Below are 17,706 nucleotides of genomic sequence, written 5' to 3'. Positions count from 1 at the left end.
TTTTTTTTTAAAAACTTGGCCATAACTCCCAAATCTAATCTTTCATTTCATTAAAGCCAATCTCATCTGCGATTTAATCTACCTATTTCCTGCACAAGCAGATGAAAGAAATACCAAATTAAGAGCCTAATTTGGGCTTCCTTCTCACACAGACTGCAGCATGAGGTCATTTAGTTAGCCTGCAGTGAAGCTGTGCACGTGTGCGGTTAAGACCGTACACTGAGACAGATATAAGGTCCACAGGTACAGATAACTCTAAGATGGAGAAAAGGAAAGACAAGATCTGTTTCCGCAGATGTTCCATTTCTGCCCAAAGTGTCAATTAATATTTTAATTCTCTCACAGTTTCTCATACGTGTACCACATGATAGCTGTGGACTGAACAAAATTGCTAATTAGGTTTCTATTATAAATCATTTCCTCTTAAGAAATGTAAAATATTATACCAATGGGACACTGTCATGTTTACATTTTCTCATAAGAATCTATCTCTAAAGCCAGATGTTACTGAATCAGCCATGAAAATTAATTAGCTGGTTTGATGTGGCAACCTCATGGTCCTTCCAGACAGACCTGGCTTTTATGGGCTGTAGGGGAAATTACTGAGAATTGATTGATCCTGAAGGACTCCTCTGTACACATGGCCTGACAGCACACACACACACACACACACACACACACACACACACACACACACACACACACACACACACACACACACACACACACACACACACACACACACACACACACACACACACACACACACACACACACACACACACACACACACACACACACACACACACACACACACACACACACACACACACACACACACAGCTGATCCAAACATTTTAACACTCCAGCTGAACTTGACATCCTCTCCCATTCGTAGCTACAATATCAATTGAACCATTAATCATCAAAATTACACCTTAAAAACATTAAAAAAAAGAAGCAAACATATTCCTCATGTTTTTTACTTCTTATTTCAAACAGCAGGTAAATAAATGTGTTATCTGACCTCTAAAATCTGCCACTCTGAAACAGTAATGCATCACTATGCAAAACAGTTGCACCCTCTGACCCATAAAGCATTGAATATACAAATGGTTGAATTTTTCTCTTCACGTCTCTTGATGCTGCTTTCTCTCTTATTCATCCTCTCTTTTCTTTTGTGCTCTGCTCTTGCCTCATCCCCCTCTCTGCGTCTTCATCCCCCCTCTCTGTCTCTTCCGTCTCCCTCTCTGAGTAAGTGAGTTTCATCTGGGGTGCTTGCCGGGCGAAATCACCTCAGGGCGAACACTTTATTATCTGTAGTCAAAGCGTCACCACAAATACCATTCTACACACACAAGTGTCACTTTCCATTTGTCTGCACTCTGGCTGCATTAGCAGAGCCTACCCGGCCCAGAGCCTCGTCTCAAACACGCCCGGCAGAGGAAAACTAACAGCGTGGGAAAGCACTCGCCCTGCATTCCTGCCCCATTAACACCACTGGCACCACCATAACAGACCTAGTGCCTCTGTTGGGAATTAAAAACACTATTATCAGCTCTAACCTTAGAGTGAGTAATGAGGGAATGCCAAAAAGAGAGGTGTATTTAGAAAGGCATGATATTATCTTATGTTGTTCAATGCATGAAATCACAGCATGCGTCAAAGAGAACTGAACAGAGGATCCCCGCAGATTCAAACGGCATGTGTTAATTACTGATGATCTAGCTGAGTGTCCAGCAAAAACAACACCAGTGGGTAGTTTATGTCCTCTTTGAGCCACGAAGGAATGCAGGCCAGGAGCAGCCATATCAGGCCTTTTGTGGGACACCCGTGCACCAAACAAACACAGAAACTGGGGCAACATGTTTACCACGCACTACACACTGCACTCCATCAACAAAACGGGCAAACAAAAAGAACCCAGCTCCATGTTTAACAGACAAAATAAAAGAGGCATTTCAATGGAAAAATAACCACACTGAAAATTTCACACTGTGAACAGAACCCCTCACAGCCACAACCTCGTTTCAAGCACGAGTTTGCCAGGCTCTTTCCATTTGCAATAATGTATGGGCCTGGATGGGCAACATAATAGATTATAAATGGGAAAAAAAACTATATTAATCACAAAACTACTCTGTTTAATAATCAAGTCTGGCCAAAGGGCTCAGTGGAGTGCATGCATGGCTCTTTATAGATGGGGGGACCTATAGCCCCCGGTTTGCGGGCTGCCTGTGATGAGCCAGCCCCCAGGCCTGCCTGGGCCACCCTCATTGTGCATACAGCATGGTCTAGAAAGCAGAGCTTTATCAGCAAATACCCCGAGTCAGCACAAGCAGCGGGGTGGTTATGCATTGCGACTGGCACACCAGCCGATATTGTCATGTGCGATTAGGCCTGTGCTCATGAGCCTGTGAACTCATTCCTATGGCATCAAAGTCAACCCCACCCCCTACTCTCCTCCATTTATATCCCTGCCTCTCTGCTGCCCTTTCCTCCTTCTCTTGGTCTTTCCATTTTACATCAGCCAAGCCACTTCACAATATACCCTCACTGAACCTTGTAAAAAGCTGTGCTCCAGTGCAAACAGATACAGACTCAAAATACAACAGCAGGGCAGACTGGTGTGATTTTACAAAACAAATCTTTGGAGCATAATTAACTCCATCCAAAAGGGTCATCCACAAGTTAGAGCTAGCAAGTGCACCACGAAGCAGCCACTGCCGGTTGTTTTGTCTCTGTGCAACTCTCCAGATGATAAGGCTGATAGAGAGGAACACAGGGAGGCTCACAGAGAAAAGAAAGACAAACTGTGAGGCCAGTTATGGGGAAACATCAGGAAAAGGAAACAGATTAAACCATTCAGTGATGAAGCAAACCAATTCACTGATGAGACATAGTTCAACACAGGACACAAAGCCAAGAAAGGAACACAACAAGCTAAAATCCTGACCTGAAAGATTTATGTCAGGCCCTCCCTGGCCTCTCTTTAAGAGAAGATGCCACAGTGTGACACTCTTTTCTCAAAGGGCTACATGTACAGCCGAGAGCCAGCAGCATTCACAGTCATGCACAAACTCAAATGGACACAACAACAACACAAACACACACAGGTATGGAGTAAAGGACCCCAGAGGTAGAGATTGTAAGCGCATACAGAGATAAGAAAGGAACCAGAGCAGAGAAGAGGAAAAAAGGAAGAGAGTGGGAAAGAGAGTGGGGGAAAGAAGCGGGGAGGCTGGAGGCGCCTGGGCAGGCCTGTCAGACTGGAGGAAGTGCCGGTGCGCAGGCCTGCAGGTAAATGGAAGAAGAAAGGCGCCCGCAGGCTGCCTCAGGCAAGCCTGGGCCCTTCTGTTCTATCATTTAGGAGACAAGTCCACCACTGATTCCCAATTAATATTTAACACTGCACAGACAACAAGGCACTCCGCTGCAGTACACATGCCGAGGAGAGGAGGGGAGAGGAGAGGAGAGGAGAGGAGAGGAGAGGAGAGGAGAGGAGAGGAGAGGAGAGGAGAGGAGAGGAGAGGAGAGGAGAGGAGAGGAGAGGAGAGGAGAGGAGAGGAGAGGAGAGGAGAGGAGAGGAGAGGAGAGGAGAGGAGAGAGAGAAGAGAAGAAACAAAGGGAAGCAGAAAAATGAAACAGAAGCACATTAAGGGATTCTTTAAAGCTCAAATCAATTTCTTGATATATATACTGTCATTCTATCCATTTATTAGACTATGGTGAAGAATAAAAAAAGTACATTTATCGTGTGAAGCTGCACTAGATTCTGTCACTGAAAACCATTGTGGGGTTGTAGTTGCTCCTAGATTAAGCTTACAGGTACAAGTTTGGGTTTGTAAATTTCCCTCAACGGCTCAGAGTTAGATTAAGCAGCCAGAAGTTAGCACTCACACACACCCTAACTCTAAACCGATAATCCAGGACAATGATGATGCATCCAATTCATGTGAAGATGGCCTTCTTGAGAATAAACCAGAGGAGAAAACCACATAAACTGCAGTTTAATGTCCCACAGGAGCGATGATTTCAACATTGTGCTGTGGTCAGTTTGCACTCTCATTCTTTCCCAACCAAACCCTCTCAACTACTACGGTATAATGAAAAACCACACAAGGATGGTATCAACATTTTTACCAGCAAAACAAAAAAAACTGTACTGCTGTCCGCTCTTTTCTTTTAATTTCTTTACACTTAACTTTTCCCCACGGAATCTTTACAGACAGACCCTAGCAAGAACATACTGATCAGTATTTACATTCTGTGCATGGCAGAGAGATTTAAATGCATGGACCTATTTACTAAAGTGGAAATTAACAGATGCAGCTATGGTGGAAAATAAAATAAAACTGTGTGCAAGGCTGTCTTAAACACCGAACAAGACTTTTTGTACACTTATAAAACAGCATACCAACTTTATATTATGTTTGTCAGGCAGATAAATTGATAAAATTGATGAATCATTCTGATTTTAACTATGCTGCAGTTTATGGTTAAACTGAATGGACCACTGAGCGTCCTGCCAGGAGTGCGTGACACCTCCTGAATGCCTCTCTCAGTCAGTCTGTGGTGGGCTCAGCTCTGAGATGGCACAGGCAGCGTGTCATTTCCTGTGGGACAGCAAGGGACTGCAGACACTCTCTGTACCCTTGCTCACAACCCCAAACCCACCCCCACTCTCTGGCAGGCGAAGACAGAGGGTGTCGATGCCTTGCACCTGGGACGCCCAAATGCCAGCTTGGAGGCTTTGGAACCGGGAACCTGTTTTTCAACCCAAGTCCCGCTGTGACCAAAACTAACGCAGAACCCCTCTTCCTCAAGCTCACCTCCCAAGGCAATAAGATTGCTTCGCCCCCCATGTTCACAGCAGAAGGCAGAGGGCAGAGGGAAGGCATGGCTCTGTGGGACGCCGCCAGCCGGAAATGATCCTCTGTGTGCCAGCGCTGAGACGCCAACATGACAGAATAGGCTATAGTATGCATGAGGTAAGACTAATACAACCAATATCACATGGCTGTCCCTCTGAAATAAACTGAAACTCTACTAATACTCCGGGTTTTGCAATATAGCAATGTGATGAAAGTGTGAATGACACATTTCCCGTGGCTATGCAAACCAGGCGATCCCCAAAATGAGATTGCATAAGTAGGCATCCAGGAGGAGGAAGGCCATGGATAGCTGTCAATTACCTTTCACCATGAAAAATACCTCATGACCTCTGCTTCCCTGCTGCAGACTATGGAATAATGACAGTCTCTGTGGGCACTCTGTGGAATTCCAAATGGGAGTTAGAATCGAGGTAGTTCAATCAGTGGGAAAAGGTCAAGTGCATGCAGATTCTCTCTCCCGCTCTCTGTCTCTATCCCTTTACCCCAGTTCCACTGTATGCCCCCTACCTTCTGCTGCTACTCGTGACCACATTTAAATATTCAACTGGAAACGCTCACACGTTTTTCCCGCATAACAGCCGATGAAGTAACGTCCTGCAATTTGATACGGCCAGCTAATTCCACTGTTATGTCTCGCACCACCTCAGACAACAGTGGGAAAGAGGTGCCTGGAGGTTATTACCTGTGCAAATTCCCCTTCGCTGGTGGTGCGGCTTAGGAAGCTGCTAAAAGCAAAGCAAACTAATGGCTCTGGCAGCTCTGCCTGCAGAGGCACAGGGCTATTAGGAGAACTACAATCCCCAGGTGAACCTCCATGTCATGTCTTGAGGCTGTGTGTGACAAGCCCAGGTTGTCTCTGTCGATCAAGCTGGGAGAGGGTAGAACCTGGCCTGACATAGCATGAACCTGGGATATCAGGCCTTCTGGGAACTTCTCATCTACACCTGGCTGATTGGCACCTCGGGCCTCCTGAGTGGTGTCACAGAGGGTTACCACTGCATGTGTGCTCCCTGTTGCGCTCTCTATGTGTTTGTGTGTGTCTCCTTTACAAGACACATTTCTGGACTTCATACCAGTCAGTTCAGGATATTTAACTGAGAACAAAACAGGTTTTGCAAGTTTGATTTCAATACAGTTGCATTCAGCATGATGTGAAACAGTTTTTGTTTTAATTAGGATTACATAAGTCATTGCAATGTAACCAAAAGTATGCTATGCTCGATTGGTGTGTATGTATGTATGTGTGTGTGTAAGAGTTGCAGCCAGGCCGTGCTGGGGTTAGCGACGTGAGGGAACACCCAGCTTTAGCCCAAAGTCAAATCCAATCACAGGACAAATAAGGGAGTGGCAGTGAGCTGTGTGGTTAGCGAGGGCAGAATTTGCAGCACGCCAGGATAAAAAACACAAACGTGTATACCCAGCGTGACAATGACATTCCCCTTCTTGTAAAATGTCGTGCCTTGGCACACATGCAAGCGATAAGTCATGAATAAACAAATGAAAACCTGCTGAAATCTGTAAAGATATTATTTTGGAAGATAGCCAGGCAGAAATATCAGCATCAACCAGTCAATTCAGGGATTCTGGACCTGTTATTCTTTAGCTGACATGTGGCCGAGTAATTGCTGTCTGGGCCAAGGAGGAGGCAGGGCAGTGGTGGGGGCTGCTGGGCCTCCTGTCCAGCCATCTCAGTGTTACTCATCACTGGACTGGTGCACCTCCCTCTCTGACTGTTATGCTCACCCATGCTCCCTGTACCTTCAGACCTACAGTGGAGGGCGACTATCAAGTAGAGGGATGGATAGCGAGGGAAGTCGCCGCTGGCTGAGGGTGGCCAGGGTCAGTGGCATCCATTCACCGCTCTACCCCTGCAGGGCCTTTCTCTCTCATCTGTCTGGATGGGTGCCCTCTCTCTGGGGCACAACACGATGAGAGGCCCTGGCTCCGCTGCCGTCTCTGCCTTTCATGTCTCCATCTAGGGCAGTGGTAGAGAGACGTGGAGGGGAGGACGAAGGAGGGGGCAAGCTACAAATGTCACCCATAAGGGGGGATTTAATTAAAAATGACAGGGGCTGGCGCTGTAGAGTGCAGCCACATATGCGCGGAATTTGGGTGCAGTGAAAGCAAGTGCCTATGATTTATAATTCAAGTAATGCTCTGCACTCCTTTTAATTCTACGGCCAAAGAAAAAAATATCAAAAGGCCGCCCCTGTGAGGCTAATCCAATATGATATTTTTAAGGGCAGGCGGTCAATGGCTTTTTGAAAAGCCAGCTTCTCTGTCTCCCTTTCTGCCTCTCTCTCTCTTCTGCACTTGTCTGTCTTCCCCCATCTCCCTCTGCCGCTCCCTCCTTTCTCTCCCCTGCACCCCGCTCTACAGTACCTCACCCCACCCCCCCACCCCCCCCACCCCCAAGCCCGGGCTGTGATAATGGAAACATCCCGCTCTCCGCCTCCCGTTTCTCCCGCTAAGCTCTGCGCGCTTGGGGGAAATTGATTGTCTGGCGAGCCGATCTGAACGCTTCCAGCTGATGGTAGAGCCAGTTAAGTCCTTTTTTATTGAGGGTATGAGGGATTTTTAATGGGAGTCGCATCAATGAACTGTGCAGCCACTCTGCATCTGCATGCAGGAGCTTTTTCTAAAACCCTTCTCACCCTCTCATCCCAACTACACACACACACACACACACACACACACACACACACACACACACACACACACACACACACACACACACACACACACACACACACACACACACACACACACACACACACACACACACACACACACACACACACACACACACACACACACACACACACACACACACACACACACACACACACACACACACACGACTTCTGTGTAAAGGACAGCAAATGCAAATGACACAGCTCACCTCTACCCCACTGCCAGGTAATCCCCCTCCTGTGCTCTCACTCACTCTGTCTATTTGAGGGCTGTATTGTGGTATTCAGCCTCCCGTTGAGAGCCCAGGTCACCTTACCCACAAACCCCCTTCCATGTTGGCACAAACTGGGCCATGAACAATCAGTCATGGGGACCCGCTCAGCATGGTGACCTGAGTGTGCCCACTTCTGCAGCCAGACCCACTGTCTGCCTTTCTGCACCCCTTCTGTGCCTGGACGAACAATTGCAGTATTGAGGCCAAGAACTGCACAGTGGTGGAAATCCAACACTTACTCCCCCCTCCTCCTCCAAGGACAGAAAGGAGGCTATTATGTTCAAACATCCTCATTATGAACCTCAAGTCAGTCACTGTAGTAGTCTTTCAATCAAAGGGTTTAACAGGTGGAGAAAGAGAGGGAGAGTCAGACAGAGAGGGTCAGGAAGAGGGAGGACAAAGGGAAGACTGGAGACTGTTCTTTTTCTCTATTGATTTGAGCCCTGACTCCCACTGGCTGCTCCTCAATAAAGGACCCTGAGAGGAAGTGGGCTAATCCTGCAAAATTGAAAGGAGGGAAGGAGGGAATCGATTAAGACGACTGTTGAGGACTCCCTCCATTTCTCTCCCTTCCTTTCCATCTTTACATTCTCTAATTCTATTTTCCCCAGTTTCTCTTTGTCCACCCTTTCATTTCACCTCCCTCTGAAACCTCATTAGTGAGCCTGGTTGAACCCCACTCGGCTGAAGAGTGACCCCTTCCAAATGCACCCGGAGCTCTATTTATCTCTCTCATTCCCTCTCTGTTTCTAATACACCTTTACAACTCGATATGAAACATCCATACGGATCAGCAAAAACAACTCCAGATCCGAGGATGGAGGAAGAACCCAGTCTCCTTGTGGTCTATGTCTCTTTTCCTCTGTAGTAGTTGATTGGAGTGTGATCTTGAGCTAAGAAGTAGCTAATTGGCTAGTGAGGAGTTGAGAAAAAAATGCAGACAGAGCTAAATTTCTTTTCCCAGAGCCAAGCTATTTACTGGTCTGGTTACAGGCCTGATACAATGTCCTACTGATGAAGAAGCACAGAACTTGCTATTCCCTAAGCCTCTCTAAGCTGAGGTAAAAACTGCTAGGTTAGAGCTCCCCTGCTCTCCATCCGCGAGCCCTTTTAATCGGCTTGAGGTAGCTTGTAGGCCTGCCATGTAAACAAAGGCCATTAAAGACTCTAGGGATGTTCAATAAGGAGGAAAGGCCTTTCTTTGTCTCATCAGGAACCAGACTCACTGTAAAAAGCTTATCCAAAAGCTTCAACAAAATTAGAGAGAAATTTACCTTCCAGATGCCTGACTGCAGCAGCTCTCTAATCCCAAACTGGTTAGAACTAGTTTTGCCAACTCTGTAACAGTCTTCAACCCTGGCTCATCTTTGTCCCTTTACACCATTTTGTGAGTGGACAGAGGGTGGTGCTCAGGGAGCAAACAGAGCAGCTGTCATGCTTTACAGGCGGCCGGCACAGCCAGGGCCAGACACTGTAAATGTTTACAGACCCTCAGGGTCACCCAGGGCCAGTGAGGCACGCTAAACACTGTCTGTTCAGCCCTGTTGCCACGACTGCACAATCAGCACAGCTAAACAGCCACCCTCACAATGAGTAGCCAAACAACATGGCAATCCAAGGTCTAAGTGCAGAGCGAATGAAACTGTTTAGAATTCCTCAGAGTAGTGAGGGAACACAGTGACAAATAACAGAAACCGGAAAGTCTATTTTCTTTCACTTATTCACAGTCAGGGTTAACTACCCATTTTCATCCTTCACCATGACCGATAGATTAAATACAAATGACAAGCACAAGCCTCTCATTTCTGAGCTTTCGGTGAGCTGACCTCCATTGCTCTCTGTCATTTTGTTAACTCACATTTCCGTCCAAGGGCTTGCGGTGGCTCCAGGGTCTTGCTGGCACACACTGGGTGCTGGGGTGGAGGGTTTTGCCTCCTCTGCAGACAGGCCAGCATGGCGAGGTGGGCACAGTACTACAGCCGGGGGAGTTCTGAGGCCAACCTGGAGCAGAAAAACAGGAAGAAAAAAAAGAAAGAGAGGAACGTTGAGTGAGTTAAGCAGGATGATTCGAGGTCAAAGCTCCATGGCCGTGTCCGGTAAGCCAGCAGGAACTGGCTCTGGGCTAGATGGGCTGGGTTTCTCACCCAGGATGTAATTGGGAAAGCACGCCTACAGCTGCCTGCCTCTCAGCTCTGTGTGCTGAATGATAAACACACACCTGAACTGGGGCAGCACGGTTGACATGGGTTCAGAGCACAGTCCAGGCCAGTCACTCTGCAGCTTCAAACAGCACATCCACACAGCCAGTCAACCGCGTCTCCTGTCTATGAAACCGTCCTCAAAACAAACACACAGACATGCTCAGAAAGTAGCAACACTCAGGCACATTCCTTCCAGGGCAGTATGCATGTGTTGGTGATTGATGGCGTTATCTATGGACAGCAAAAAAATGGTAATGCTGAGAAAACAGCAGTCTGTCTGCTACAACTTAACATGCAACAGCTCTGGGGGACTGTCAGGGAGGGCCTGGGGGACTGAACAGTGTCTGGATGTATGTGTAGCTGTGTTCTGTACCGTATGGTTGCATGTGTGTGTGTGTGTGTGTGTGTGTGTGTGTGTGTGTGTGTGTGTGTGTGTGTGTGTGTGTGTGTGTGTGTGTGTGTGTGTGTGTGTGTGTGTGTGTGTGTGTGTGTGTGTGTATGAGCAAATGTGATGGGTTGGGAGGGGGAGACTGCCAACCGTACATCAGGGCTAGTGACGGCACTAATCAATCTCCCTCTAGGCCATAAATCTCCAGCTCTACTCTCCCCCTTTTTCCCCACAGCCACCTTCACTCAGGAACAGGGCAGTTGCTGCTAGTTTCCCCTCAAAAAGCCCATCACAGCCCCAGTGGAAACACTGGACACACATATATATAAAAGAAACCCAGAGCTCCCTCACTAAGAACCCTCAACAGTCAAGTAGTATGGAAGGTATCATTCATCAGCAACATACCAGTGTCACATAGCACAATGATGACTGATTACAAAGTCTTCTACTTGGATTATGTGCCGGATGAGAACAGCTAAAGCAAACCATTTAGGTCCAGAAAGTGTTTTTATATGATAAGGATCGAGATTCACTCCTCTATAGTTCACTTAGCGGATATTGTTTGGTTTCCAGGAAACATATGCTCTCTCTGCGCTGTGAATAACACTGAAGAAGCCCACTCTCACCTAAAAAGCATGGCTGTGTCTGTAAAAAGCATTGTGACCTTAATCTTAACTGTGCATGTGTTTGAGTCTCTTGTCCAAAACCCATCGATATGAAACACTATCGTTTCCATCTGGGCTGGTCTCCTCCCATATTAAAACAAAGAACAGAGGCAAATATTTCATCTATGCTGTCAGCGCCAGCGTCTCCTGCCATGATGCGTGGCAGATTATTGAAAAATGATTTCTCATGCGCCTGTCACAGGCTTGTCCCCTGTTATTTATTTTCTCAGTGAATCACTAAATGAACATTTAGCCACCTGCCATCAGTCCATTACTTAGTTTTATAGATTATCATTTTAATATGAAAGAAAGCAATTACAATGATTACAAGATAAATGAATGGCAGTCCATAAAGCACCAGCTCCTGTTCTCTCTCATTTATGAAATCTGGAAAAATATGGGTTACTGGTGAAAAAACATCAAAATTAGAAAACTAATCAAACCAACCTTAAAAAAGGATGCAAATATGTTTCATGCAATATTTGACCAAGGTGTTAAACCAAGATTTAATTTTGGTTCAAAAAAGTGAAATCTACAAGACAGATTTTAGAAAATGTCACTGTTTTAATAGGATGAAAAGATTCAAATTGTTTTTTTGTTTGTTTTTTTCAGAACAAGATATAACAACCTGACCTTGAGTTACAACATCTTCTCAAAAAAGACAAAATGTAGTCATTGGTTTAAGAGGATGGATCTCACTAGATGAGTTGACTTATGAAAATGCTGGTAATCCCTTTTATGAATATATATTTTTTGAGTGACTAGATTTTCATTCATATGTGCCTTAATAATGCTCCTCATTCAGATTGTACATTTTAAAAACAAGCTCCTATCAATCGATCCAAATTTACTGCCACTGTTTCAAGTTTGCTTTTTGTTATACATAAAGCAATTGTGATTAAAAGTATGGCTTGAGAAAGAAATGATGGACAAATGCAAAGCATTTGCTGGTTCCTGGTTTGAATAGTTAAAGATCAGAAGCTTACAAAAAAATTGTAATCCTTGCATTGAATTCAGTCTCTAATAAAAAACATTTAAAAAAAATGTTTCACACGATGTTGAATTTGACCACAGACCCTGGGGCTTGAATAACACGCTTAACACTCAAGTCAAACGTTTATTTTTAAAATCTGTCAAAAGCTGCACAAAACAACACTTTCAGCACAAACATGACAGTGTGAAAATATTGTTCGCAAAAAAAAATACTCCCTGATAAATGTAAGTAAAGTAGACCTTTAGACTCCGAATGTCTTGTTAATTCACTCATTTACACACACACACACACACAGACACACACACACATACACACTGCAGATGGAAGAGAGGGGCCACTCTATTTCTCGCCAGGTGCTTGAGCAAAAAAAAGGTCGCTTGCAGTGCCATTTCCTCTCACACACAGGCAGGCCTGGCCCAAACACACTAGCACTTTGAGCTCATTACTGGCTATTCACATAATCCTTTCTCTGTGTCCTCTCTGTGAGGATACTAATTTCACAACAAGCCCATCCTCAGAGCCCATTTGTTAAAAGATAGTGGTTGAGAGAGAGGAAGGGGCCACATGGTGTAGATTGAGACTAAAAGCTAGTCCTATGGGGGGATACCTCCACAGTTTTCCCCTCTCTGAAATGAAAGACAATCGTGTAACTACCCTCCATTTTTCTCCATTTGCTGCTCACCAAATGTATTCTGAGGCATTATACTTGACTGAAAGAAACCCGTTTTTTTCAATTCAATTTCAAGAACCAATTTTCTCCTATTATTGCCTTTAAGAGCGAGGCAGAAGGAGCAAGTCTTTGGCTTGTTTGTCATGTCCCCCTTTTGCCTCATCTCTTCCTATTAGGTTATTGGACTACTTAGCAGATGTCTGTCAGTGGCAGGAAATTATCTCTGAAGCAAAACCCCATGACCCATCATCCAGCTGCCCTAAAACAGCCTGTCATGCCTAGGTCAATCCCCGTGAAGGTGCTGGAGAATGTGTGTGAGTACACACACGCACACACAGCCATACACGCTGTTTGAAAAACTACCTGCACTTCACTCACTCATCAAATCCACTCACAGGTCTCCTATTACACCAGTGCAGGGATATCTCAAAAGTCAGGATGTCTATCGGCTCTTTCCTGTTCTGCTAACGCCGCTGCAGGGTTTGCAATGGGGGCGTAAGATCAGTCCCATGAGATGATGGAATAAGCCGGAATCAAGAGGCAGTGGGCTTGGCAGAGGGCTATTTCTTAGTTAAAAGGCTCTTAAACTGCAGAGGAGATGGCTCCCTGCGCCCAAAGCTGTCTGCTCAGATAAGCATTCTGCCAAATGCGGGGTGTAACAGGGTGGTCATGGGTGAATAAACGGCGTCTATGTGTGCGTTTTGAGCTAGACATGTTCAGGTGAAAGAAAGAGTGAGGCAGCTGACACTGGATCTGGCTACTGCACCTCAGTAGTTTTTCCGTGTGGACTGAAAAGTGTCTGTAGTAGGAGTGTAACAGTTTGTGTATTCATCCTGAACCACTTGGCGGAGGATGTTCAATTTGGTACATGACTTACTTGAGTTTGGTGCACTCCCTGACACAAACAATTACTGTCAAAATAGTTTAATGATCCACTTTCTCTGACGTGCAGAAGAGTAATTATAGCGCTTGAGTTCTACCTGGAACATTTTGGCAGTGCAGCACTTAACTGTAGCATGCGCATGAATGTATGCTCGCCGGCTTAGCTAAGTTAGCCTAGTTACCAATACTCATGTAGTGTCGCTGCTGTCATTATTTTCAAAACACGCAATGTGGTTGGACGGCATGTCATAAGAACCCGTTCTCAGTGAGTATAAATCATCATAAAACAGCTGTCAGCAGGTGTCCAGACTCCTTGTGGTAAACAGAATGGTTGATTTCCTTTTCCACTGCAGCTCAACTAAACTGTTTCAGTAATAGTTTTGGCCAATGAGCCATTGTTGGATGTTTACATATTTCGAGATACAGGACCAAAATATTATTTTCTTCCTTGCTTTTTTTCTGCTGTACAAAAAACATACCAAACTGTGGCACCAAAACAGAGGTGCATAATGAACCATGAATTTTGTGCACTGTTACATCCGTAATCTTTAGTATGGAGTGTCAAAAACTGCCAGGTACTTATATAAAGCATCAAATGTTTGGTCAGATTCATGGTTTAGTTTGCATTTCCTTTGATTAGATAGTTACTGACTTTAGTCAAAGTTCTTACAGTTTAATATTGACACTGATTTTAGACAACTGCATTTAGGCAAACTTCTTGTATGGCTGATTCTGCTGTCAATGAAGAACTTTGAAATTTAAAAAATGAGTTCTGTAGACAAACCATTCAAGAATCCGAGGAATTCCGTCAACGTTGGACAAATTAACACCTCATGATTTACGTCCACTGTCAACGTTTAGTGCCAATACAGGAAGTTGTGAGTCTTATAGGCACCAAGAAGGAAAGCAATGGTGTGGATGGGCCTGACTTTAATGCAGGGAACGGGATCCACCTCCTGTCACATTCCCTAAGATCCACCTTTTTTATTCATCATGATCACAATCTTTTCCAAACCGTAACCATTCAAAATTTGCCAGGTGTAGACTGTAAATCCATCTGTTAAAAAAAATGCTGGCACTGAATATAATCCAGGGTTTTTTGTGTGCATTGATATTCTTGTCTGGCGATAAGGTTGTGAAAATTATATATGAATATTTCTCAAATGAAGGTATCTAAAATAATATTTTGATACCTCTACTAAAATTCAGGTATTGTATCAGCACTAATATTGATGGATTTCAAACAATACTGAGCCCTGGCTGATACTACACTTTTATGATTTTTCAAAAAGTAAACCAACATCTAACTTTTGTAGAGATTTTACTGTTTTAGCCTTAGTTAAAGTGTCTCCAATGTGTCCCCCCTAGCAATGTAGGACCAGTTGTGGTCTGGGAGCTTGGCAGACAGCCTCCACAATGAGCAGGGGTGGGGCTTCAACCTAATTGAATGGTGACCCTGCCTTCTCACTGTGGGACGCCCCATGCAGTGCTTTTAACAAGCTGCTGTGTCTCCCCTCTTAATAAGCCCAAACAAGTTAATCCAATCGACACACTCAAACCCTTTCTTTTTCTTTAACAAGGCACTGCCTCTACCCCCTTAATCCCCCGCTCCCCCTTCTCCATCACCATACCGTCACATGAATGGAGGGAGAGTGAAAGGCTCCATTAGGAAGGACTGGCAGTAATGGACTAGCTCGGCCCTTTCCACACATCCGCACTAAATAATTTGCACTCATACTGTATATTCAAAAACACACAGACACTAACGCTCACATGTGCCTGATATAAAACTGGTCTATTTGGACATGGCACATAATGAGAGGGTTATGCTCGCCGACCCTGATCCACACACACACACACAAACAACAAAACAACACACAAACAAAAATTCTGAGGGGACGTTTGCCGACAGGCACGCACTCCGGGACATAAAAAAGGCATTGTTAACAAACCCACCCAGCTCCACAAACAAGAGCCACTGATTCCCTAACAATACAAGCCCCTGGATGCTCTCACCCACCGACTCTGCACAACCTCACACCAGCACAATAAATAACCTGCACAACAAAAGGCCATTGTGTGTAAAAGCCTACAGTTTAGGCATTATTGCCATGATATATGGTGTTGGAATAACATATTGGCAGCTAAGTCTCATATATACAGTGCAGCATGTCACTGTTATTGGGGCTTATACAGCCTCGTATTCCGTGAAGTCGTATTTATAAAAAGGAGATTTCTCTGCAGATGAAGGGCATCTTGGCAAAAACTCTCAGCTGTTAGGTTTCCATATTCCAGTCAGCTTCAATAGCTTCACCCATGGGATGAAGGGTGAGGAATGTCTGGCAGTCCAATAGCAGCGAGTCGTCTGTCATCTCTAATCAAAACACGCCTGCCTAGACTAAAGTCAACCCTGTAATAGCAATGAGGACTAATTGACTTCACAGCCAACTGCTGCATCTTTGTGCTGGGCTAGGTTTCATTAATGGTAAATATCAGGCACAGAAGGCAGTGAGCCATTACGGCGATGTGGCAACCACACTCAATAATGTAGAAAAGGCAAACAGCCAAAGCCCAGCAGATACAAAATTAACACTTATCACCAAAGTGAGGTTGGGTGCATGTGTTAGAAATACTGGGATGAGGACTGTTAAAATACAAAGACACTAGCGTACAGGTGGTTACGGTAAGGATTGGGCCATTTGTTGTGTTTAGTTTTCTGTCAGTTCTGGTAACAGAGACTGGATTTCCCCTGCTGTCCAGCTCACATAGTTCTGCTATCTGCACCTTGGATTCATAACATACTCTGCTTCCTTGAATGCTTTTTGAAATAGAAAGTGCCCCCACATATTGTAGACCTTGTAGTAGGTTTGTTCCTGTAACACTATGGTCGCCAAAGCTACTGAGCAAAACAATCCATCTTCCAATTCAATCCTAGGAAACAACCAGACACCAATTCTCTGAAAATATTACATGTGCAACTATTGGTAAGATTTACCAAAGCAGCAATTATATAAGTCTGTGCATACCGCTCTTTTTTACACCTACAATAAATAGTAAGTGATACGTGTACAGTGCAAGACCTGAACAGCCTGATGTTGTTCATGTGAAATTTACAGAAAAGTGCATAAAGTGCAAGTTGATGAGCTCATAACATTTTTTAGGTTTTGTTGTCCTCTTTGTTTTCAACAGACTTGAACTAATTCTATTTTACTGAACATATTTTTTCTACTGATCATGACCAAAAAACAATTCAGAAATGTTTATGTGTTATGCTACAGAGTTGATGAAGAAAGGAAAGAACCAGCCGACGCTGGAAGAAAAGCTGCAGTATGATAACGAAGATATATTTAAACGGAAGCTGGAATGAGCATGAAAACAACGTTTAATTAAAAAACAACTTTAAACTCATTCAGCAACACTGCACTACAAAATAATCTGTGTGACAAACAAGAGTTTTAAATGAATGTTACTACACAGCGCAAAGAAAAAAATATAGCATTTCATTTGGAGCTTTAAAAAGTAATCTTATCAACAAAAAAAATGAAATGGAGCAAAGAGCAAACAAACAGAATTGCATCAAACCGGCGCGCAGGTGGTTGAGTGGTTAGAGCGCATGCCACGTACGCAGTGGACCCCGGTTCGAATCCCGGCCGGCGGACCTTTACTGCATGTCACACCCCCCCTCTCTCTCCCATGTTTCCTGTCTGGCAACTATCAAATAAAGGTGTCTATGCCTGAAAAAAATAAAATAAAAAAAAGAATTGCATCAAACCAAATCCACAAGTCATAACTGAAAAGCCTTGAGTTCCTAATTTAGATTTTAAAAAGGTGCACTAATCACCCATCTGAAAACCAACAAATGCAACCTAGGAGAGTCCCCTCAGTAAAAAAACAACAACCAAAGTGTTCTTACAACATGACTGAGCCTCTGTGCTCCTGCTTTTGCCAGTAAGGGACTTTGAGCAATGAAAGCATGGCTTAAGATTGTCAGACAAACCACAAGGGAAACACATAGTCTTCTCCTCTTATTGCCTCAGCCTTTG

At 44.6% G+C, this 17,706-nt stretch overlaps 1 protein-coding gene across 1 annotated transcript in view; it reads right to left on the bottom strand.

Moving 5' to 3' along the window:
- Positions 1 to 17,706, bottom strand: part of fam222aa (family with sequence similarity 222 member Aa) — a 46,624-nt gene that overhangs the window by 10,177 nt on the left and 18,741 nt on the right. Inside the window, exon 2 of the mRNA XM_062417599.1 lies at positions 9,722 to 9,864. Coding sequence (XP_062273583.1) covers positions 9,722 to 9,818 — 97 coding nt within the window. The 5' untranslated portion in view covers positions 9,819 to 9,864. The remainder of the gene's footprint in view (positions 1 to 9,721; positions 9,865 to 17,706) is intronic.

The sequence above is a fragment of the Scomber scombrus genome, chromosome 4, assembly GCF_963691925.1.
Source record: "Scomber scombrus chromosome 4, fScoSco1.1, whole genome shotgun sequence".
In the NCBI taxonomy this organism is placed as follows: Eukaryota; Metazoa; Chordata; class Actinopteri; order Scombriformes; family Scombridae; genus Scomber; species Scomber scombrus.
Note: the sequence above shows the minus strand (reverse complement) of the source record. Positions and strands in the feature narration are given on the sequence as shown.